This window comes from Plectropomus leopardus, chromosome 4, assembly GCF_008729295.1.
Source record: "Plectropomus leopardus isolate mb chromosome 4, YSFRI_Pleo_2.0, whole genome shotgun sequence".
Classification (NCBI taxonomy): Eukaryota; Metazoa; Chordata; class Actinopteri; order Perciformes; family Serranidae; genus Plectropomus; species Plectropomus leopardus.
In genome coordinates, this window is record NC_056466.1 from 22209070 (window position 1) to 22231844 (window position 22775).

The 22775-nt window shown below is 39.3% G+C and overlaps 3 protein-coding genes across 5 annotated transcripts; 2 read left to right on the forward strand and 1 right to left on the reverse strand.

Moving 5' to 3' along the window:
- Nucleotides 1–2532: 2532 nt before the first annotated feature.
- c4h19orf53 (chromosome 4 C19orf53 homolog) lies at nucleotides 2533–10761 on the forward strand. Of its 2 annotated transcripts, XR_006105788.1 has the most exons (4): nucleotides 2533–2626; nucleotides 4950–5005; nucleotides 5326–5524; nucleotides 10675–10761. XR_006105788.1 is itself a non-coding variant. In XM_042485102.1 (3 exons), the coding sequence occupies exons 1-3, from the start codon at nucleotides 2536–2538 to the stop codon at nucleotides 5470–5472; spliced, it is 294 nt and encodes a 97-aa protein (XP_042341036.1). In that variant the 5' UTR covers nucleotides 2533–2535; the 3' UTR covers nucleotides 5473–5967. The 2 variants fall into 2 exon arrangements, 1 of the variants encoding a protein (XP_042341036.1); XM_042485102.1 differs by lacking the exon at nucleotides 10675–10761 and having other exon boundaries at nucleotides 5326–5967.
- On the reverse strand, nucleotides 6733–9193 carry si:ch211-196h16.12 (regulator of G-protein signaling 5). Its single transcript, XM_042485101.1, has 5 exons — nucleotides 9020–9193; nucleotides 8872–8928; nucleotides 8731–8783; nucleotides 7287–7450; nucleotides 6733–7200 (listed from the first exon to the last, which is right to left on the reverse strand). The coding sequence occupies exons 1-5, from the start codon at nucleotides 9061–9063 to the stop codon at nucleotides 7033–7035; spliced, it is 486 nt and encodes a 161-aa protein (XP_042341035.1). The 5' UTR covers nucleotides 9064–9193; the 3' UTR covers nucleotides 6733–7032.
- Nucleotides 10762–10905: 144 nt separating the features above from the next.
- On the forward strand, nucleotides 10906–22304 carry slc25a23a (solute carrier family 25 member 23a). 2 transcript variants are annotated; one of them, XM_042485099.1, is made up of 12 exons: nucleotides 10906–10991; nucleotides 12900–13116; nucleotides 15952–16075; nucleotides 16219–16306; nucleotides 17205–17316; nucleotides 17703–17861; nucleotides 17966–18118; nucleotides 19327–19440; nucleotides 19590–19757; nucleotides 19839–19986; nucleotides 21188–21370; nucleotides 21824–22304. In XM_042485099.1, exons 2-12 carry the CDS (start codon nucleotides 12922–12924, stop codon nucleotides 21832–21834), a joined length of 1455 nt encoding a protein of 484 aa, XP_042341033.1. In that variant the 5' UTR covers nucleotides 10906–10991; nucleotides 12900–12921; the 3' UTR covers nucleotides 21835–22304. The 2 variants fall into 2 exon arrangements, with proteins under 2 accessions (XP_042341033.1, XP_042341032.1); XM_042485098.1 differs by having other exon boundaries at nucleotides 21188–22304.
- Nucleotides 22305–22775: the final 471 nt, after the last annotated feature.

Sequence of the window (22775 nt, forward strand, 5' to 3'; positions counted from 1 at the left end):
TTACCTTCTTTACACCCCGTTTGATCTCTCACACTGCCCTTGGGGACTTTTTCATTCACTTCATTCACAGGTGACAAATACAGAACCTTATCTACTTTAAGGGACCAAGGAGAGGTCCAGAAAACACCCTAAAAAAAGCTTAATATCAGTTACAGTAATTGCAGAATCCATGGTGTCATTGTCCATATCTCGCTGTAATATAAGCTCACTTCTTCCTTCACTTTCATCCCCTTCCTCCTCGTTTGACCTCTGTCCACCCACCAAACCTCAACTCACAAAGATGCTGTTAGGTCACACACACGACGAGCGCAAAAGACACTTTTTCTCTTTCGTTTGTTTTGTACAGTTTAAGACATCACGTGTTTGGAGGCAAATTTAGACAGACATATGTAGCAACTTTGTGGCCGTAAGACCCGCCGCATATTATTTCTTTCTGAATCTTTAAGAGGTACGAGACTTTGTTTTGTTTGTCTGTACGTCATGATTATAACTGTTTGGCTGTGGTTTGTTGTTTTATTTCATGACATTGTGATTCCTAGTGACTAGGCCATTAGTACACCACACTGAGGAGGCCTCCTCAACCATACACACTACCTCTCCGTCTGCCTACACGGACTCAAACACTGAAATGCATGAACACATGCACTTGACGTGCCAGGCTGCAGCAAAGCAGATTGTAGGGAAAAAAAAAAATCTGGACTAAACTTCTCCACATCTCACTAATGTTTGTACCATGAACCCAAAGTGACAAGTAATTTGTGGCGGTGCTTTTAGTTTGCCAAAGTAGCCTAGATCCAGGCTAGTGTGTTATGTTGGGTTGCAGCTGAATTGTTTCTGCATTGTGCTTTGTTTTTTTTTTACACCTTGCTTTTTGAAGCAGCAGCAATATGTGTTTCAAAAGATGTTCCACCAACCTCCCCCAGAGATGCCCACCACACACCGAATAATCAGGTGCCAAAATTCAGCGCTGCTTGCCACGTATTTTCCACATTGATTTAATTAATCGGAGCAGGTGTTTGTGTATTATTCTCAATGATTATTATGGCCTGCAGTTACCATGGAAGGAGTGTTGTTCAGATGGCCTCTTTAAGTGCAAGTATGTTATTGTCGTTATTGATAATCACTCGATCTGGGTTTATTTTGTAACATGTGGAAATGGTTCAAAACTGGATTTTTTTAATATATATGTATATGAATATAATGCTGTAAAGTGCAGTCATGAATTAAGAGATTTCTCTTTCACATCAATACAATAAAAAGAATAAAACCACAGTGAAATGGATGGGTTGTTTTTGTGGTTTGTCTCAGACTCTTAAATTAGCCTCTCACAGGCTCTTATTATAGTTTTGTATTTTTCATAATTTTTTATTTTATTTGTTATTTTTGTTTTCAATTCAGTTTAGTTTCATTTATTCTTCCAGAGTGGTTTCACTTGTTTCCGTTTTTTTTTATTTTTAAAAATGATTTAGTTTTGGTTAATTTAAGTATTAGTTTCATTAGTTTTATTTTTTTTAACTATAACTACTATAACTTTACTGAAAATGTTCGTGCTGTAAAATACAGCCTTTTGCATTCACATAACGCACAGCATAACAAAATTGCTGAGCAACAAAAAAAAAGAAGAAAAGCTTCGCTGGCGTTTAAAACTGTATGAGCTCAGAAACGGCGTGGTCCACAAAAATTAGTCATTCACTTTATCATCTGATGATTTTAAATCCTTAAATGTATTTTTAGTTTTTAGTTTATTTAAATTTGTTGCTTAGGGCAAGATTTAAGAAGTTCAGAATAGGTATTACAATACAAACACAATTCTCATGTTGGCATCCTAGTCATCAAAGAACATGCAGCAATGCCTCCTTATACTTGGTGTGTTGACAAATTTGGCAGAATTGACAAAGACTAAAACTAAAAACATTTCCTCAATATTTTTATTTTGTTTTCATTAGTTTTGTAAGAACAGAAAATATTGTTCCAGTTTTGTTTTTTATCTAAAGTAATTTTTAAATGTTTTATTTCAGTTAACACTTTAACACAAATTCTGTTTAAATTTTGTGAAAAAAATGTTGGAACATCTTAATTTTTTGAAGTAATTAACTTAAAATGTGTGTTTATGAATATGGTAATAAATAACACTTTGGAATTTCTTGAAGATAATGTGGAAAACTTAGTTGGAACAAATGAACTTGTATGGGTTATAACCTTAAAAACACGTGTTCATAATTAACGTTTTAAGTTGATAACTAGCAAAAATTAAATTGCCCCAAACTTTTTTTCCCACATTTAAAAGGAATTTTAAAGTGTCATAAACTTAATTACCTATGTTGTCGTCACTCATTTTTACACGATTTTAAAGGAATTTAAAAGTGTTCACTTTTTTTCCACTCCTTGTTTTAGTTTTGAGTGTAGTTTAACTTAATCATAATAATATTTGTCACAGAGCTCCCTGTAGGTGGCGGTAATGTAACTGAGTGGATGAAAACCACGATATGAAACACCGAAGAAGAAGTACTCCTTGTGTACTTCCGGTTAGCAAAAATGGCTCAAGGCTCAAAGAAGTTTAAAGCTCAGCGGCCAGGAGCCTCCAAAAAACACCAACAAAACAAACAGAAAGGACCAAAGAAAGGAGGTAGGAATTTAAAAAACACTAATCTCACCTGTTATCTAATGAGCTGCTGAAAAACGGCGTGGAAATGTTTCATTTTTAGTCAAACAGCATCAACATGTGACCAGTGGAAACAGCTCAAGACGCAGCATACTATATTACTATATTACCAAAAGTATTCGCTCACCCATTCAAATGATCAGAATCAGGTGTCCTAATCACTTGGCCTGGCCACAGGTGTATAAAATCAAGCACTCAGGCATGCAGACTGTGAAACAAGACATTTGTGAAAGAATGGGCCGCTCTCAGGAGCTCAGTGAATCCCAGCGTGGAGCTGTCATAGGATGCCACCTGTGCAACAAATCCAGTCGTGAAATTTCCTCGCTCCTAAATATTCCACAGTCAACTGTCAGCTCTATTATAACAAAATGAAGCGTTTGGGAACAACAGCAACTCAGCCACGAAGTGGTAGGCCACGTAAAGTGACGGAGAGGGGTCAGCGGCTGCTGAAGCGCATAGTGCAAAGAGGTCGCCGACTTTCTGCACAGTCAGTTGCTACAGAGCTACAAACTTCATGTGACCTTCAGATTAGCCCGAGTACAGTACGCAGAGAGCTTCATGGAGTGGGTTTCCACGGCCGAGCAGCTGCAGCCAAGCCACACATCACCAAGTGCAATGCAAAGCGTCGGATGCAATGGTGTAAAGCACGCCGCCACTGGCCTCTAGAGCAGTGGAGACGCGTTCTCTGGAGTGATGAATCACGCTTTTCCATCTGGCAATCTGATGGACGAGTCTGGGTTTGGAGGTTGCCAGGAGAACGGTACATTTCAGACTGCATTGTGCCGACTGTGAAATTTGGTGGAGGAAGAATTATGGTGTGGGGTTGTTTTTCAGGAGCTGGGCTTGGCCCCTTAGTTCCAGTGAAAGGAACTTTGAATGCTTCAGGATACCAAAACATTTTGGACAATTCCATGCTCCCAACCTTGTGGGAACAGTTTGGAGCGGGCCCCTTCCTCTTTCAACATGACTGTGAACCAGTGCACAAAGCAAGGTCCATAAAGACATGGATGACAGAGTCTGGTGTGGATGAACTTGAGTGGCCTGCACAGAGTCCTGACCTGAACCCGATAGAACACCTTTGGATGAATTAGAGCGGAGACTGAGAGCCAGGCCTTCTCGACCAACATCAGTGTGTGACCTCACCAATGCGCTTTTGGAAGAATGGTCAAAAATTCCTATAAAACACTCTCCTCAACCTTGTGGACAGTCTTCCCAGAAGAGTTGAAGCTGTAATAGCTGCAAAAGGTGGACCGACATCATATTGAACTCTATGGGTTAGGAATGGGATGGCACTTCAGTTCATAGTATGAGTAGAGGCAGGTGAGCGAATACTTTTGGTAATATAGTATAAATAATATATATATATATATATATATATTATATATATATATATATAATATATATATATATATATATGCTGCCTCCTTCAAAATACTGGTTTTATCTGTAACGCAGGAACCTTGAGGTTTTATATTATTAACGTGAGCTCAACTCCTATGTAAACTTCTATATCTGCTTTAAATTCAGATATGGTAGTAATTTTGAATACTTTTTCTCTGTATTGTTTTGTTTGCTCTAATATGTATAATAGTTTTTAATGATAAATGTTACCTTATTTATAATATGACTCACTATGTTTACTGTAACAATGTTACACTGAAGGACTTAAAGCGTTTAATATATGTAACTTTCACACTCTTTAATCAAAAAAGAATGATATTTACCCCAAATGTAATTAAAAACCAATACATAAAATTCAGCTTTTTTAGCAAAGTATCCTAGTGTTATTATTTTATATATATTTAATTTGTATTTTTATTTTTATTGTATCAGGAGTAAAACATTAGTTAAGATTAAAATCTTTTCAAAAGTGTTCTGGCCAAGACAGACAGTAGCACAGATATCATAGTTGCAGACAGTAAAATAAACATAACAGTTATACTGAAAACAAACAAAAAACACTGAAAGTATACTGAAAGTATAAAATATTAGAAAAAGTTCTTCAGTTATTTGGCAGATGTGCCTGCTTCCAAGTCATTAAGTAACGGGTAAATTTGCTTCACTCACCAGCCAAAAAGAAAAAAACATTGATCGAATGAGTGGCTGGTAAAATTGGTAAAAACCACTGAATGAGTCGGTTGTGTATTCTGGTAAAGGGCATCCTGTTATTCAGTATTTATCTGCAAAATGTCAGATTCTTCAAAGTGTGTATTTATTATTTAATTTAATAAACTGTTGTTAGTAGCATTTTGATTTTTGACAGTGATATTTTTGTTCTTTTGTAAAGGGAGGATCATTGCACCCAAGAAGACTCAAGTGGTTCAGCAGCAGAAGCTGAAGAAGGTGATGACGACTTTCTCTCAGCTCTTTCAATTTCTTCAGTCTGATACATATATATATTACATCTGTAATCTTGCATATTCACATGCATACATACAGCTTCTGCATATTGTCAGCTATCTCTGTGGATATCATTTGGTGGAGAAAATCAGCATTGTCCCTTCTTAATCAGTTTTGGGTGCTTAGAGGGATGGGGAGTGTTTTTTGGTTCTTGTAAAAATCTCAATAAACATTAAAAAAATCTAATAGAAGAATGTAACAGTGACTAAATATATCAGTGAGCTATGCAAATTAAACACGACCTGCTTTGCTGCTCCCTGAAGGGTCTAGAGGTTGCCATCAGGAACAAGATCGAGCATGAGGTGACCCAGAAGGCGAGCGCCTCCCTCCACAAGCCTCTGGCGGTGGTGAAAGGGGCTGAAGGTAAAGGCAACCCAGGAGCCGCCCGTCCAGGAACCAGCTCCAAATAAGACGTGATACGCAGACCTGAGGCTGAGCGTGCTCGACTTAAAGACTTATGGGGTCAGTGAACTTCATTGATCCTATGACTCAGATCTAAGTTACACGCCAGCTGTCCTGTTGCTTTTGATTCCTGAATGTTGCAGCTGACGTCAGGCATAAAATAGTCAGAGTCGTTGTACAGATGCCTATTATGAGTTTTTTTCTGTTTACAAAGAAGTGTGTGAAATAAGAGAAGAGACATTGTGGACATGATATGCGTCTCTCACCGAGCTATGGGAAACACTTAAACCTCCACTAGGGGGCACAATAGGATTTTATTGAGCCTCGTGGAGTTTCTGACTGTTTGCTTGTTTTTTGCTGTAAAAGTCTCGATCAGAGAGACCAGTGCCCCCACAGGCAGCCTCGCCGCTGACTGGAACTACATTAACGACAGTGCAGTAGGGTGGCACCAGGTCCATATAATTTCTGAAGTACACATTTATTAATAAAAGGCTTTAAAAGTGTTACATTCAGATTTGATGGGTCTTAAATTATTTTTAATCACGTCACTGCAAAAATTTCTGTTTTTTTTTTTTTTTTATCAGGGCCTGTTATCTATGGAGAGAGCTGCTACACATTTTAACACAAGAGTTTTTAAAGTGAACTTTTTACACCTTTACCCTTAGCTGTTTTCAGCCAACATGGAGCAGGTTCTGCTCTGGTTTCCACACCGCTCAGAGCATTTCAACCAAAAAATCAATTGTTTCAGACCCTTAAAAGTTGGTTTTCAGCTGGAACCAAAAAAAAGCAGGTTTTCTTTGACCTGAAGAGTGAACCATGACAATGAGTGGGTGTTACATATTCTACAAATCGGATAGAGAGGGTGGAGAACTTTTTCATTTCCAAATGTGAAGTCTTCAGACGCTGTAACGAATGTGTTTGAATTCTTAAATTCAAAGACTTGAACATTACTAGAGCAGCGTGTCAAGACAGTGTACTGTACGTTAGCACAGTGATGCACCATCGTTCCCTGCTTTAGCTTTGGCGGTAAAAGCCAAGGTGAAGCCAGCTGAAGCAGGCTCCAGGTTCTCTTGAATAAACTTTTTTTTTTCAAGGCCACTAATTTAGCAAACACACCAGCCAGCGATAAGGCTGATTAGCTCCTTTAATGTCAACATTCGCCCTAAAGCAGCCTGTGTTAGAATAACTTTGGCAGCTTCTAGATGAAAAATAAAGCTTATAAAGAAGATGTCTGTGAAAATACTGACGTCATCAAAAATGACATATTTGGTTGTCTTTTATGAGGTATTTATTGGAATCTTGTGTGGATGTTGGTGGCATCTGGTACAGTCTGTGTAGTTGAAACTACATTTAGGTTATATAATTGAGTTTTCTAAGTGAGACTTTAACTTTCTCCACAACTTGGCGTCCTAACAATAACAGCATGCGTCATGCAAACAGTACACAAGGACAGCATATAGAAATCACAAAACAAGCTAGTAGTTAAAGTAATCGGTAAGCAGCATGAAAAGCAGTACAGACTCATCAGCAGTCGTGTCTAAAGCAGGTCTGTGCTAATAAACATGTGTTTAGAAAGCTTTAATGGCCTCCATGCAGTGAGAGGAGCGCAGGAACCTCGGGAAGGAGTCTTTCGCCATCAAGTTGTAGATTCTCTGCTGGGCCTCGTTGAATGTGTCGGCGCACGGAGTCTCTGTCGCACTCAACAGAGTCTCCCGGGTCTCAGCGTCCAAGTTTACCTGAGGGAAAGACAGATTATCAGAGGAAGCTCTTCAGCTAGAATCTTTTTCCTGACTGCACACGTCACACTCTGCTCTCCACCGACCTCCTGCGGAGCATCAGGGTTGATAAACTGGCTGTAGATGTCGCCAGACTTGGTCTTCTGCAGGTTGGAAGGACAAACCCTGTAGTCCTCACAGGCCAGCCAGAACTCCAGGTTCTCCTCACTGAACTCCGAACGCAGGAAGCTGCGAAATGCCTGCAGACCGTCTGGAGAGAGAGATACGATAGAGAAAGAGAAGAGAAAGTGAAGCCCGAGAGGAGGAAACAGGATGTGAGGAATCAAGACAAGCTGATATGAAAAAGCAAGAAACTCGGCATGTGGCCGAAACTTCACAGCTTTTCACAGCTCTAATCGCTCATTAACTTTTCAAAAATCAGTGATGAAATCTCATTTTCCATGTGGCTCTGTCATGGAAGATTTACACACATGAGTGGTAGATGGATTTATTTGTATGTTTCTATATATATATACATTTAATATTAAAGTAGAAGTGTAACCTTTGAGCAACTGCAGCAATGTGCACACATGACATTTAATGGCAATAATGGTAAATGCTAAAATGTTGTGTTACAGAAACACAACAGTAACATAAGTTTTGTACAACGGTGTCTGCTACAAAGCTAATGGTCATACCAGACCAAGTAAGGCTGTAGCAGTGAAACCTGCAAAAGTGTATTGAATCAATTATATTTTTTTATTGCAAATGAAATCAAATTTTTATGAGAAGATGAGAAATTTCTTCCTTTTTTAAGTTGCATAGTGTCACTTTAACTTTGGCAATATTTTTTTCGAGATTGAATAATAGTTTTGGTCTGCAAAAATCAGTATTCTATGTTTAAATAAATAGAGCTACGCTAAATAATTCAGCTCCTCAATTTCTGCTGGATTTTGTAATTTTACACACGAGTCACTTTAACTTGTTCAGCTGTTTCCACACAGGTCACATGTTGATGCTGTCTGACTAAATATGACACATTTCCACAGCTTCTGTTATTGCATTAAGTAACTCGACTTATAGAGGAGGACAAGCTGTTCCTGAGGACAAGTGTTGTATAAACAAACGTGAACAGACACGCTGTAAGATAGAAGAAAAATACCTGCTCTGCAGGCTTAATAGTGTTTCAGATTTTTTGCTAAATACATACGTATAAGAAATTTTGAAAAGTGGAAGAAAACACATATTTGGCTTTTTTCACAGCAGACATTTGACTAACCATAGAAGGAAAAGCAGATTTGTTACCAGTAACCTTAACTATGTCTGTGTTGTATTTAAACATCCCAGTGAGCCGTGGTACCAGCACAGCATGCACAATACTAGGAGCCTGAAACTGCAGCAGCTAAATGAGTTAAATTCAGACATTATTTAATTATTTGTGTCACATGTCAAAACGTCCTTTGTGAATAAGAGCTGCTGTGTTGTTCAAACAATGAGCTGACACTCAAAGTAATAAAAGAAATAAATAAAAGGGGAAAACAGCTTCATTACTTTTGTTGTTTAGCAGAGTTTCCAGGTCCTGGAGAGCTTTTCCATCGTGATTCCTAAGAAAAGACGAAAAAAGTCAAAATTCAGCTTCACTGTGATGACTGTCAGATGATTTATTTGAAACATTGGTCTCAGTAGATTTACTTGTGCTTGTGGTGCGTCTCAGCCAGGTGGCTTAACTTCACCCGCATCTCTTTTGCCCTGAAACACACACACACACAAGAAATCACACACATATACACACACTTTCATAATTAATTTAAAAAAAAAGATGTGCCAGTTGCAGACTTACTTCTCCAGGCATGATGATGGCAGCGAGGAGAGCCCCTTACACATTGAGTTGTGTTGTCTGACAAAACCCGCAAAGTTGGAATAAACAGATCGAGCTGTATTTGATCACAGTATTCTGAGTTCTTCAGTCAGTCAGACTCCCAAACTGCAGTGTGCTGCTCTTTTATAGCCAACCTGTTTGCTTTCAGATCTGTCAGTCCGCTCCCCTCAGACCGGCAGGTGCACACACAAGAGCTGCGGTGAAATGGTACGTGCTCAGAGGCCATGTACGCCTGTCAACTGGAGATATAAAGCAAACCAGCACATGTAATAGGAAAATTAAAGCAGAGAGGCCTCATGAACAAAACCCAGGCTGACCTTTAGAGTGTTTACAACAAAAGAATAAAGTGATGAGTGAGGAGCAGGTGGGCTGGCAACATCACTCATCTGCGGAGAGTCTGAAAGCTGCAGGATGGAGAAGTGAGTGTTAAATGTTGACGGACAAAAAAAAAAAAAAAAAAAAAAAAAGGCCTGATAAGATCATTTAACGCAGCACCTCTGTCAATAACAATAATACTACTTGTTTTGCTTTTTTTTGGTGTTTTGTGAATCTCACATGTGGCTCTCTGAAATATCCCACGTTATGTCATAAATAACAGCATTTAAAGGCGTGACGTCAAATTGTGTTCAACTCTGTGTTTTGTGTATGTCATTATTTTACTGTATATTTTCAGGGTGCACCCTTCAAATCCCCAAGTCACTGCCCAGCTCACTTTTGATTTAATTTTCCCCAATTTTGAAAATGAGAAAAAGCCTCTTGGTATTGGTATTTATATATTGGATGTTTTACTAAAAGTATATTGCATTGATTTTTTTTTCATGAGGGAGAAGTAGTAAATGTGTTTTTCTGAAATGATTTTATCCAAAAGAATATCAGACAAACTAATACTCAAGAAGAAGTATTTTTACATGATGTCAGTAATCATGTCTGGATGGCTCTTAAAAGGCTCTGAAATTCAGAGCATATTAAGTAAATCACTATACTCTGAATGTGAATTTAGAGATTTGAATTAAGAGAACTATAAATATATTTTTCTGGATGTTTTTCCCCTTGTTTTTTGATATCTATTAAAATCATTTCCTTTTCACCTTTACTTCCTTTTTTTGCAGTTTGCAGGATATGTCTTGCCAAGTTGCTCATTATGTTTTTTTACTGCATTTTTTAAAAGAAATCAAACCAATTTCTTCAGGTTTCAGAGATTTAAATGCTTGTGTTAAGTGTGAATGCAGCACAAGAAATTTGATGTTGATGGCACAAATTGTATATAAATATATACAGAGAGAGAGAGCATCTTTTTTGCATCAATTTGTGCCTTTACTGCATCGGTTTATGCTGTGCCCCTCTGAAATCTACACCTATGTCCGTGCAGAGTTTCTCAGGGGGTGAGGAGGGGTGCATACCACCTTGGACCTATGACCTCCATCAGTATTTCTAAAATCCTGGCTAAAAAAATCTTAAACTTATGTGATGTCAAAAGCAAATAGCCTGAAGTCAATATGCATCATGCTTTAAATGATCAATAATAAAAAAAAATATATAGAGTGGCTGATACAAGACACGAGCAGTCGTGTACCACAGACAGTATTTTGTTGAAACAGTGTCTGTGGCTCCTGCAGGGTCTCAGCCGGTTCATCCTCCACACGCACGGATCTGACACTCGGCCGTCAGCAGGCTTCACCAGCGGGGAAGGCGGCGGCTGTTTCTTCGCTTCCTGCTTCCTCAACAAGAGTCGCTGTGAGATCTCCAAGACGGAGCGATCAATAGTGGTCTACACAAACACCCCGGGACCTGCGGAACCCTGAGGGAGCCGCTTGTTTGGTGTCAAATCCAGCTCCAGGACGGACACCGATCCAGTAAACTGCGCCGCGGACGCGCTGGTTCCTGCTGCTGCATCCTGCCATGGGCCGCGGCTCGGTCCGGAGATAAACAGAGAGTGAGTCACAAAATGGTCTCGTACTGAAGGTTATTTTACACCATAACAGCGTCCATAAGGGTCACGTTAAACGCGTTCATGAATATTTGGAAGGCAGCCGTGGATAAAGCTGCGCGCGCTAAAACGGTTTATTTCACTATTACAGCCTGTATCGGTAATAACTAATAATGTCACCCAACATCAGGCATTGCTTCACTCTCTGCCTGTGTTTTGCGACTCGGGATATTCCTCAGACCTTGTAAAAAAAAACAAACATTTGGATAGTTTGACATTTTAGGAATGAAAAACGGTGCTGTTCAATAGCTGCATATCTTAAGTATTGCCAGAGGGTGGACACAAAGACATTATAATGCAAACCAGACCTGTGATGCAAACTGACATTTTGGAGCTTGTTGATGTAACTTAAATAGTCTGTGTTTTCCTGCTGCTGCCCCTATGACCTGGACACTAAGAAAAAATCACATGAAAGCACTAGACCAATAGCCCATATATCCTGTGTAACCCAGCCAAATACAGTGTAGTCTCTGACAGTCTGTATCAGTTGTTTTCTCATCGCTATGGCTTATGACCACTTGAGGCAAAGCTATGTGTGCTTGTGACCCCTTATCACCCGATACACAAGTCTGATTGTACTGTACTGATTGTGATCTGTTCAACCAGGGAGTGAAAATGTTACCTTTCTTATATTTGAAGATCCCTAAAATAAGAATTATCATTCACAGAAAAGGCATGCTTTAGAAACGTCTGAAAAAGAAAGTTAAATGGACATTAGATTACCAGTAATTATCCTCAAATGCTTTGAGCTTTAAGCTTCAGGCTAGCAATCTGTAGCATCATCAGCTAAATCTCCAACTGAACGCTCAGGCTCATAGGTTTTTACAAGGAGGAAGAATGTGTGGAATAAAAAAAGAAAATATCTCTGCCTCTGCTGCATTTTTAATATATTTTAATAAACAGTACATTGTGAGTGAAGGTTAATGGGACAGTTCAGCCAAAAATCAAAAAGTGTGTATTTTCCTTTTACTTTCAGTGCTATTTTTCAATCTTGATTGTTAAGGTGTGAGTTGCAGCGTGGTGGAGATATCAGCTTTACAGATGTCTGATTCTCTCCAATATAATGGTACTAGAAAGCGCTTGGGTTGTGGTGCTTAAAGTGTCGAAAAAATACATTTGAAAAACTCAACAATGTCTCTTTTCAGAAATCACGACCCGGTCACTCAACATAATCCACAGACCATATTGTGAGCAGTTTCAAGTAGGAACTATTTACTTTCTCCCAAACTACACGTTACAACCATATCACCGAAGGAAGCGCTCATCTACTGCGAGCTCACTTAGCACCACTGAACTAGTTAATGTAACAGCTCAGCTAATACACACTTACTGTGATTCGGGTGTAGTTTAGTAGAAAGAAAATAGTTCCTACATGAAAATGCTAACAACAAGGTCTGTGGATTATCTTGAGTAACCGGGTCATGATTTCTGGCTTATTGCTGTTGAGTTTTTCAAATTTTGTCATCTAGGTCCATTAAGTTTGAGAAGAGGCCGACATCTTTACAGCTGATATCTCCGACACTAAGCAACTCACACCAAAACAATCTAGATTAATAAATAGCACTATAGGTAAAAGGAAAAAAAACTTACTTTTAATTATGGGGTGAACTTTCCGTTTAAAGGATTTTATGTCACATAAGTGGAGCTCTCTTTTAATGACCCCTCAGAATCATCTTGTGACCCGTTGTTGTGTCCCAGACCCCTAGGTTGGGAACCACTGGACTGACTAAATGTACATGACAAGTTTGTTTTAGATTATTTATTCTATACTTAAAGTGATTAAGAGATTAAAGCTTCAGTAAATGTTCTGTGTCAGGCTGTGGTGATTAATCTGATGCCCCTTTATCCCGTCAGCTTTCTCTGACTGGCACCAGTCATGAGACCTCAATGGACTTGGTTCCCTGGGGCGCACTGCCAGGACAGAAAACCCCCTGGTGCGGACCGGGAGAGGGAGAAGCGCTGGGCTGAGCTGTTTGATCAACTGGACGTCAACAAAGATGGACACATCGACATCCTCGAACTGCGGACAGGGCTGGCAGGCAGAGGGCTTTCCAAAGGCACTCTGGAGAGGGTAAGACACCAGTATCACACACCTGTCTGCGTGCTGGGATACCCTGCTGTGGCATGTATGTGTGGTGTGGGTATTATTTTGTCCCATTAAACAAACACAGCTGCTTATATCAGGCATTTAAATAACTTCCCAGTGCTCTCAGGTGAGATTATAGACTGCGGGTCAGTGGAGATAGATAGAGCTGATCATGTTACACAATGTCACCATCAGTCAGTTAATCACTTATCCCTCATTTGTTCTCTACTAAAACTGTTTTAACCAACATGCACTCACAGACAGTGGCCCATACGAAACAGGTGGTTTCCTAACTGGTCCATAGAGTATCTCACCTGTTATTTTGCTTGAAAACTCAACTGGAGGTGATGTGTTTGCATTCATTTGTTGCTACGCTGGTGACAGGGCCCTTGTTTAACCCTGTTGTGGAATGTAGCTAAATAAATTCACTCATGTACCTTACTTAAGTCCAAAATTGCCGTAGTTTTACTTGTTTTTTTTAATCTTATGCCACTTTCTACTTCTACTCCACTACACTTCAGGTGGAAATATTGCACTTTCTACTCCACTACATTTTTTTGTGAAGTAAGTAGTAACTAAATTTGTCAAGTAAATGTAGTGGAGTTAAATAGTATAATATTTCCATCTGAAGTGTACCAAAACCACCAAAACTGCAATATACCCATAAAAAAAATACAAGCGCAGCTGAAAGGATTAGTCAGTTTATTATAAATAATTCTGCAACTTCTATGATAATCGTTCATTTTTCATGCAAAAAGCTTCCACTGTTGCAACTTCTAGAATATATTTTATTTATAATTTTCTTTTCTTTTCTACATTTTTGTGATTATACTTACATACCTTTACTTAAAAAAACCTCTTCAATACAGAACATTTATTTTTTAACAATCATATGGTTCGACCTGCTATATATACTGTATGTCTGTCTCTTTGTGTGAGTGTGAGTGTGTGTGTGTGCGTGTGTGTGTTTGAGAGAGAGAGAGAGAGAGAGAGGTGTTAACAAGGATTTATTTCTCTAATAGTAAATGAGCGGACCCATTGATCAATGCTTTCCACATTAAACATCCATTAAAGGCCTGTGAGACAAGATCCTTCCCATTTTTTATGGTCCTTGATCCTTCCAGTTTGCTCTTGCTGCTTTTTGCAACAGCAGAAGCCAAGAGCATCAACAGCACTCCTTTATTGTGAAAACACACAGTCTGTGTCTCTCCTGCTAGTCTTTCTTTGATTGCCCGTTTTGGCTAAAAGTATGTGGGTCGCCATCACTGTCTCTTGTTCTGCCTCTTAATCTCTCTCTTCTGTGCATGCGTGCGTGCGTGCGTGCGTGCGTGTGCGCGCGCGTGTGTGCGCGCGCGCGCGCGTGTGTGTGTGTGTGTGTGTGTGTGTGTGTGTGTGTGTGTGTGCGCGTGTGTGCGTGTGTGTGTGAGAAAGAGAGTATATATTACTCTTGTGTACACAAAGACATTGTGGGGATTCACTTCACTTCCATTTTTGGGACAAAATGTAAATCTCCTCAAAGTACATATAAGATTTAAGATGTAAAGATTTTGGTTAGGGTAAGGGTGTGTGTGTGTGGTGTGTCTGTCTGTATGTGCACATGTAAAGGCCAGCACGCTGTCTATTTTAGTACAAGTTGCAGGACTTTGTAAGATGAGAACCATAACCTTTCTCTTGGTCCAACACTTGGTCTCTTTTCAGATGTGGATCAATGTCAACTTTATCTTCGGTACCATATATATATATATATATATATATATATATATATATATATATATATATATATTATATATTGTGTCAATATTTCTTTGGAGCAATTTACATGCCTCCTGTACTAACCCAAATTTACTTTGAGTGGTAGAAAAATATATTGGTGCTTCAAAGAATTACTTGATTAAATTATTTTTCTGTCAAAGACAATTTAACAATTTTGAGATTACAACAATTATTCAAACAGTACAAGAGGAGTTTGCTTTCTGGTTTAACAGACCACAAACAGTAGACTTATGCAGCTGGTGATGAGGAGTCACAAATACACATAGCTTTGCTTTGAGGGGTCATAAGCCAAGACAGTTAGGAAACAACTGATTTAGACTATGTTGGAGACTACGTTATATTTGTCTGGACCCTTTTTTCCAGTACTTTTTGACAATGGATCTGGATCGTAGGTGAAAATTTAACTTTTTAAGAATGATAAATGAGGTTCTGCTCATATAAAATGAATACCTTTAAATGTTTACACTGTATTTAATTAGCAAGACCTTCAATTACATTCTTATAAACATCTGCCAAAATGTGGAGCTGCCAGCTGCGTGGTTGATGAGTGTTGTAACTATTATTGTATATTTTTATAAAATTTGAATGTGTGGTATTCATAGGTCATCAGACAGACTAACTAAATTTTCACAAACATATTTTTTTAAATATATTTTTTGAAATGTAGGGCATTCCTTGACACAACTTGCTGTAGCGTTATTTGGTAGAGGAGTATTTAAAACTATAAAGGTGGAGTGTAATCTTCATCTCCTGGTATACTGTATTATTTCTGGGTTACCTCTGTTGTAGTTGCACTGATAGAGTAGACAAATGTATGCTGTTGTATAGAAGTATTAAATAGAGTGCCTTTACAATAATCCAACAACATGATACTGAAGATCCTGGTTTGGATAGACTTACATCTATTTTTTGTCCCAGTAGAGCCAAGCAGTTCTCTGACCATTGCAATGCAGGCACATTCAAGTTTGCTACTGTTATTTTTTCAGCTCCGGTCCAAATTCCTACCAAATGCCCGGACTTTTTTTCACTGGCTGTCTGTATTTTCAGATCGTGGAGGCCGGCGACACCAACAAGGATGGAGTGCTGGACTTTGAAGAGTTCATGCAGTTTCTTCGCACCCATGAAAAACAGCTCAAACTCATGTTTAGAAGACTGGACAGGAACAATGACGGTCTGTAGCAGCCAACAGTACACAGCTGAAATACTTATTGATGGCATTATTGCTTCAAAATGCTCTTACTGAGCTTATTTAAACATTTTATCATGCTCTCATTTCTCCCTCTCTCTGACTGTGTGGGTGGTGGATATTTACAGGTCAGATTGATGCAGCAGAGATCCAGCACTCTTTACGCACCATTGGTGTGGACGTTAGTCTTGAGGATGCCACCAAGATTTTGCAAAGGTCTGTTAACAGTAGATGGCATCTGACATTATATCACATTAGGATCTAAAGCCACAACATCCACAAGCCTGTCTTGGCTCTCCAATCTCTCTGAAAATGAATGTGCCTTACCCTTGTATAGGCTATATTTATACCTGGGCACTTAGAAAGAAGTTAGAAACACTGAGACTGATAGTTTTGTATTTTGTTATAGGTTTCGGTGACACGAAAAGATTCATATCTTCCTGGTTTGCAATATAATGGACTGCTTTTCATTTACCTGGCTCACACAGTAGGTCAGAAATCAGTTTATACCATCAGTCAAATTCTTAAGAACTGGCTCAAGATGAAATTCCAAATTTCAACAGCATATTGCAAACTTTACCACGTTGCAAGGCCACACCAGCAACCAAAGTGCTATTTAATCACTGTCCTGTTTTATGAATTAACCCATTTGAAGACAACAATTGCCACTAAGTAATTTCTGGTTGTAGTTTAGCAGCTCTGTCATTCAAAGATTTTGAGATTCAGTGAGCTTAGATAGCTTTGCATCCTAATATGACCGCTGAGCTACATACTTATTGTTTTCTAAAGCTGCATGCAAATTTTCCAAAGTGGACATCAAGATTTCTCAACTTTCCTGCACCTATGATTTTAAGGTACATGCTTGATCAACTGATTTTTTATAGATTCAATATGTGTCCTGTTATTTTGAGAAGGCGCTGCATTTCCTACTTCAGTGTATTGAAAAAAAGTTTAGTGCACTCAGTTTCTCTGATCGGTGAAATTGTTGTAAACCAAGAAGAGTTTTCTCTTACAGCGTTCTAAATCACTGATCCCATATACTCTCTAACTTAGTGGGTACCTTAACGATTCTGCTGTATGAATGTGATTACTTATTTATGTGTTTGTCACACAGAATGGATAAAGACGGCACCATGACCATTGACTGGACTGAGTGGCGAGAGTACTTCCTGTTTAGACCTCTCAATGATATGGAGGATGTAGCGCGCTACTGGAAACGCTCAGTGGTGAGGCCATACCCACCTTGAACAAGAACAGCAGTGTCTGTCTCCAACTAACAACATGGGGTGCATGTTGTCATGCTAACGTTTGTCCTTGCTTGGTTGGCGCAAAGCATCAGTTGCTCAAAGCATCTGAGAAGCAATGCTTGCCAAACAAACACATCTTTGCAATACTTCTCTTTGTCTGTAGTAAACTGTGGAAAACTAAATTCATCAATAAACAATAGCATTGATTACATAGTATCAAACAAATAAAAACAGGATTTTGAGAGGAATTTGGCCTCTTGAGTTTAATATGTGTGAAGTGTTCACCTTTGACTGACAGACACATGTTGTCTTTCTTTCTTTATTTATTTATTTATTTCTTTCTTTCTCCAACACGGGTTCAGTAGATGTTGGATATAGGTGAGCAGCTGACAGTCCCAGATGAATTTTCTGAGGAGGAGAAGAAGTCAGGCTACGTGTGGCGGCAGCTGATGGCTGGAGCCATGGCTGGATCTGTAGCTCGGACTGGGACTGCCCCGTTAGACCGCCTCAAAGTCTTCCGACAGGTCTGTCAGGGACAGTTACAGTATGATCTCGTCTCTTGTAACAGGCTGCATCACATCACCATTACTGCTCTATAAAGAGTTCCTCTCTGACTCTGTTCTGCCAGGTTCATGGTTTCTCTGATTTTAAAGGGAATGTGCTGAGCGGTTTTCAGTACATGGTGAAAGAAGGCGGACTGCGGTCGCTCTGGAGAGGCAATGGAATGAATGTGCTTAAAATCGCCCCGGAAACTGCGATAAAGTTCACAGCTTATGAACAGGTGGAGAGACTTTCCCTTATTATTGTTTTTCATCTTTGATCTCCCTCTTACCTATTCTCTTCTTCTCCTACTTCCTCCTATCTTCAAGGCATTGATAATGATTTCTTATTCTCCTTCCAATGTTTTAGAGGTTGTTATTTTTTATCTCAACTATCTTACCAGTCATTTGCCCAGTTGCCCAGTTACGTTTTAAATTAATAGTTCAACAGGGGAAATTCGCTCATTTGCTTTTTTGCTAAAACTTGGACCCAATCACGGGACCCATTTGCTATCGGTCTGGCAAAAAACCTCTGGTTCCAAGCATGCCAGGTGCATAAAATTTGGCATTTTTACCCTTTCACCTTCACTTTTCCAGATTAACTTTTGTACAGAGAAGATTGGGTTCAGAGGTTGTTTACCGTAAACAGCTACCTAATAACACTGGCGATATATTTTGACATCAATTTACATGCAGAACAGGTTATATTGTATGATATTATATCTGTTATTGTCATTTAATACATGCAAATATGCTTCACGTTGCCTTTTAGCTTATTTCTTACCATTTACAATGTGCATCTTCGCGGCCTCCATGGATGCTGCCATCGTTGTTTTACGTCAGACAGCTGAAGTCAGGGTACATGGATTTGCCCGAGTTCTCAAGTAGGAACTCCGACTTTGAGTGCGGTCCATTGTACTTTTTTAGTAGGAGGTCAGAATATCGACTTCTAAGTTGTCTGGAATGCAGCTTAACCCTAACCTTAATTTTTTTGCCTGTAATTTCCACTGATGGACTGGCAACCTCACTGTGACAATGAGACTCCTGGGCGTCACTGCTCCCGGTCAAGAAATAGTCTGACACAAAACCCCCTGTTAAACTACAAACTGATGTTGTTTGTCACGTTATACAAACTGAACAAACTAAATATTACATGCTAATTAGCGAGCTTCAGAGGTGTTGGTAGGTGGATTTTGTTTGGGCAAAGCCAATTTGTCTTCAGTATTTCTGCTAAGCTAAGCTAACTGGCTGTAGCAATATCGTACAGAATATAGTGGTATCGATCTTCTCATCTAACTCTCAACAAACAAAGAAGCGCATATCCCAAAATGTCTTACAATGTCTCTAAGCATCATCCCATCTATTTTCCATCAATTCTGCATTATCATAAATCTATGTTTGCAACTCTCTTAAATTGTGTTTATTCTTTCCTTTGCTCTGTAACTCATAGATCAAGAATGTGATGCGTAGCAGAGATCAAACTAGAAATTTGAGGCTTCATGAGAGGTTTCTTGCCGGCTCTTTGGCTGGAGCTACAGCTCAGACAGCCATCTACCCAATGGAGGTAATATCAGGGTAATACACATATAAATGTTCATATAACTTCAAGAAAACACACTTTTCTTGGTGCATGTTGAAAAACGATTAATGTGTTTTCTCTGTCTGTTCCTCCTTCTTTTTGTTACTTTTCCATCTCTTCTCTTTTCCCCACAGGTGCTGAAGACCCGTCTTACACTAAGAAAAACAGGCCAATACTCAGGAATAGCAGACTGTGCCAAACAGATCCTACAGAGAGAAGGTGTCACAGCCTTTTACAAGGGCTATGTACCCAACCTGCTGAGTATTGTCCCTTATGCCGGCATCGATCTGGCTGTTTATGAGGTTAGAGAGACATAAAAGCACACCGCTGTCACAGTGCATCCCCTCTGTGTTTACCTTCTTCTCACTCCCTCTATTACGCAGACTCTGAAGTTTTCCTGGCTGAACAGGAACACAGGTTTAGCTGACCCAGGGGTCATGGTGCTGGTTGGCTGCGGGGCCGTTTCTAGCACCTGTGGACAGCTTGCAAGTTATCCTCTGGCACTGATCCGGACTCGAATGCAGGCGCAAGGTGAGGATAAGTGTGGTCATATTAATTTAGACAATGATACCAATTTAGTTAAATTGTCACCAGTGATTTGGCCAAATTAACAAAGACTGTGTATAAACCATAACTTACTGGTGACTATTTCCAAAGCTTACTATGAGCTACTAGATTGACTTTGTACCTCCTTGTTAGCCAGTGGTTTATATTCATTTTCAGGGTGGCACCACTGAGCCACTTTCACTGTATTCTGTTCTCATTATACATCCATGTTAAATTCACTTATCTGAGACATTTTAAATCAGCGTATTAAGCAGTTGCTTTGATATAACCACCGCCGTTATAAAGTAGAGCTTAGATTTAATTACCAGACATAGTTTGCTTGTAGCAATGTTATTAATGTTACAAGTTAGTATTTCAAACTTAAAGCCCAGACACACCAAAACCGACATCAGAGAACTAGCAGCAACGAAAGCCGAGTGTTGCATCTCCTCAAGTTGCCTGTATCTCTGCCAAAAAGTTGCACATTAACACACCGCAAAGACTATAGCCAACAGCCAACCAGTACGTATATTTTGTGCCTGCGTGAGAGGATATTATTCTCCATACCAGTACCATTTAAAAAAGAAAAATGGAAGACCCACACATTCTTAGTTGCCATGGCAGAGTGGTGTTGATCCTGTGGACTGTCTGCTTGTGCTCCTCATCTCCAGGGCAGTGAAGATGATTTCAGATGTTTATCCAACATCTGAACTGCAGTCAATGAGCTGCAGCTAATGACATACTCGACTCACAGTCTGCAGAGCCCTGATGTCCTGACCCCACTGATGCACAGAGGCTGCTTGCTTGTGCAAAGTTTAATAACACTGAATGTTTTGCATGTCTAAATCACACCAAATTTGACAGGGCACGTCCTTGGGTTCCCAGAAAAACATCCACCAGGGTTGAAGTAGATCAGATGAACAGATTGTGAGATATGCAAAGGACGCACATACATACGTTCAGAAAATACATGCATAGGCTACCCACATACAGGCAGACGAGAGATATTCCTTGTTTTATGGCTAAACCACCAGGATGCGCCCTTAACTTAGTTACACACACTTGCCATTAGAAAGAGAATCAAGTGAAGACTTTTGTGCATTAGCACCAAATACCACAACTTTGCAGAGTCACGTGTGAGAGACCAGAATTTGTAGTTTGGGCTAATCTTTCTCTCTCCTTTCAGCCTCAGTGAAAGGAGCCCCTAAACCTTCCATGCTGGCTTTACTTCACAACATTGTGACCCAAGAGGGTGTGGCCGGACTTTATCGAGGGATTTCCCCCAACCTGCTGAAAGTCATCCCTGCCGTCAGCGTGTCCTACGTTGTCTACGAATACACGAGAATATGCCTGGGAGTGGAAATTGAGGGTAGGAGGGGTGGGAAAGGGAAAGGGTAGAAAACAGGTGTGATGGTTTGGGCTGGCTTTTGACTACAAGCACGTGCAGATCAGTTGTCAGTGCATGAGGAAACGGGCCTTGACTGTGGATGAATACATGGTTGTGTCATCACAACTCTTGAGTTTTCAAGGTGGAAAGTAAGCCATGGACGGAAAAGGGAAAACCAACAGATCATCGTTATACACAATCTGTTGTGAAAGCCTCTTACTCGAAGGACCTCACATGATCGGGCAGCTGCTGTGATGAGTTTCATGTGTGATTTATTGCATTGCAGTGCATGCCAGCAGTTGTGTGAAAGCTAATCCACTGGCGTGCTGCTACTGCTGCAAACTTGCATGAACTTGACGGACAACGATATGATTAAAGGTGCAACCAAACATTGAAGCAATATTACATTCCTGCAGCATTATTTTTTTCTCTTAGGTGGTATTTAGAGAAGATACAGGATTGACAGGAGGGCCAATCCAATCTTCTGTTTTGTAAATGAGAGGAACCTGAAGTTGCTGCAGACCGGTGGAGTTACAGAGAACGGATTTTGAATGGTGAAATGTAATCCCTATTTAATCTTGGAATGGACCATTTCCATTTGCAGAGCATTTCTCTGCATTCTGTTTGTTTATTTTTCAACTATTAAAGTTGTACAGTGTGTTTATAAGTAATATTAAAAGTTATGACTATGATGTTACCTGACGTCTCCTCACTTTCAGCAAGTCAGTGTTCGCCCGTTTTGAGATGAAATTCACTGCAGTACTTATCAAATTAGAATTGTCAGTATAATTATCAGTACACCATGACTGCAAATGTAGATCTACTGTACTTGTCCTGTATTACCTCAGTAAAATCCTTGTGTGGCTGCATGCTCTAAACTCAGATGCCAATAAATGTAAAACGAATGTTTCTGCAACCATTTGCAAATAGTTTTAATGACTTCATCAAAGTAATACATTTTATTACAGTTGATTATTTCTTGATTACTTTTCCAACAGATGTTTTAAACTGGGCAATAAAGCTGAAAAATGTCAAGAAATAGAGATATGACAAAAGAAGGTATTACTGCACAAATGCTGCTAGCCTCTGAGGATCCACAAGGAGTTTCCAGTTTAGTTATGGCCAAATCCAAATTCTGTTGGAGGAAAAAAAAAACATGATAAAAAAAACATTGGTAAAACTCAAAATTATTATATAGATAAATAAATAAATAGAAAAAGACTAAAATATTTTCAGAAAATAGTTGGCAATTAATTATCTGTCAATCAGCTAACTGATTAATCAATTAATCATTTAAGGAGTACTTTTTGGTAATTCCATTTATAACGAAACATATTTTATAAAATCATGTTTTTTTTATACAGAAATGTTTATTTGTAAAGTAACT

What these genes read in the sequence shown, in the direction of transcription:
- slc25a23a (XM_042485098.1), top strand. Translation starts at nt 12,922, where the DNA reads ATGAGACCTCAATGGACTTGGTTCCCTGGGGCGCACTGCCAGGACAGA. An exon ending in CCAAAGGCACTCTGGAGAGG is followed by an intron (nt 13,117 to 15,951) that starts GTAAGACACCAG and finishes CTGTATTTTCAG; the next exon opens with ATCGTGGAGGCCGGCGACAC. An exon ending in ACTGGACAGGAACAATGACG is followed by an intron (nt 16,076 to 16,218) that starts GTCTGTAGCAGC and finishes GGATATTTACAG; the next exon opens with GTCAGATTGATGCAGCAGAG.
- c4h19orf53 (XM_042485102.1), top strand. Translation starts at nt 2,536, where the DNA reads ATGGCTCAAGGCTCAAAGAAGTTTAAAGCTCAGCGGCCAGGAGCCTCC. An exon ending in GAAAGGACCAAAGAAAGGAG is followed by an intron (nt 2,627 to 4,949) that starts GTAGGAATTTAA and finishes TCTTTTGTAAAG; the next exon opens with GGAGGATCATTGCACCCAAG. An exon ending in AGCAGCAGAAGCTGAAGAAG is followed by an intron (nt 5,006 to 5,325) that starts GTGATGACGACT and finishes TGCTCCCTGAAG; the next exon opens with GGTCTAGAGGTTGCCATCAG.
- si:ch211-196h16.12 (XM_042485101.1), bottom strand. Translation starts at nt 9,063, where the DNA reads ATGTGTAAGGGGCTCTCCTCGCTGCCATCATCATGCCTGGAGAA. An exon ending in CCATCATCATGCCTGGAGAA is followed by an intron (nt 8,929 to 9,019) that starts GTAAGTCTGCAA and finishes TGTGTGTTTCAG; the next exon opens with GGCAAAAGAGATGCGGGTGA. An exon ending in GAGACGCACCACAAGCACAA is followed by an intron (nt 8,784 to 8,871) that starts GTAAATCTACTG and finishes GTCTTTTCTTAG; the next exon opens with GAATCACGATGGAAAAGCTC.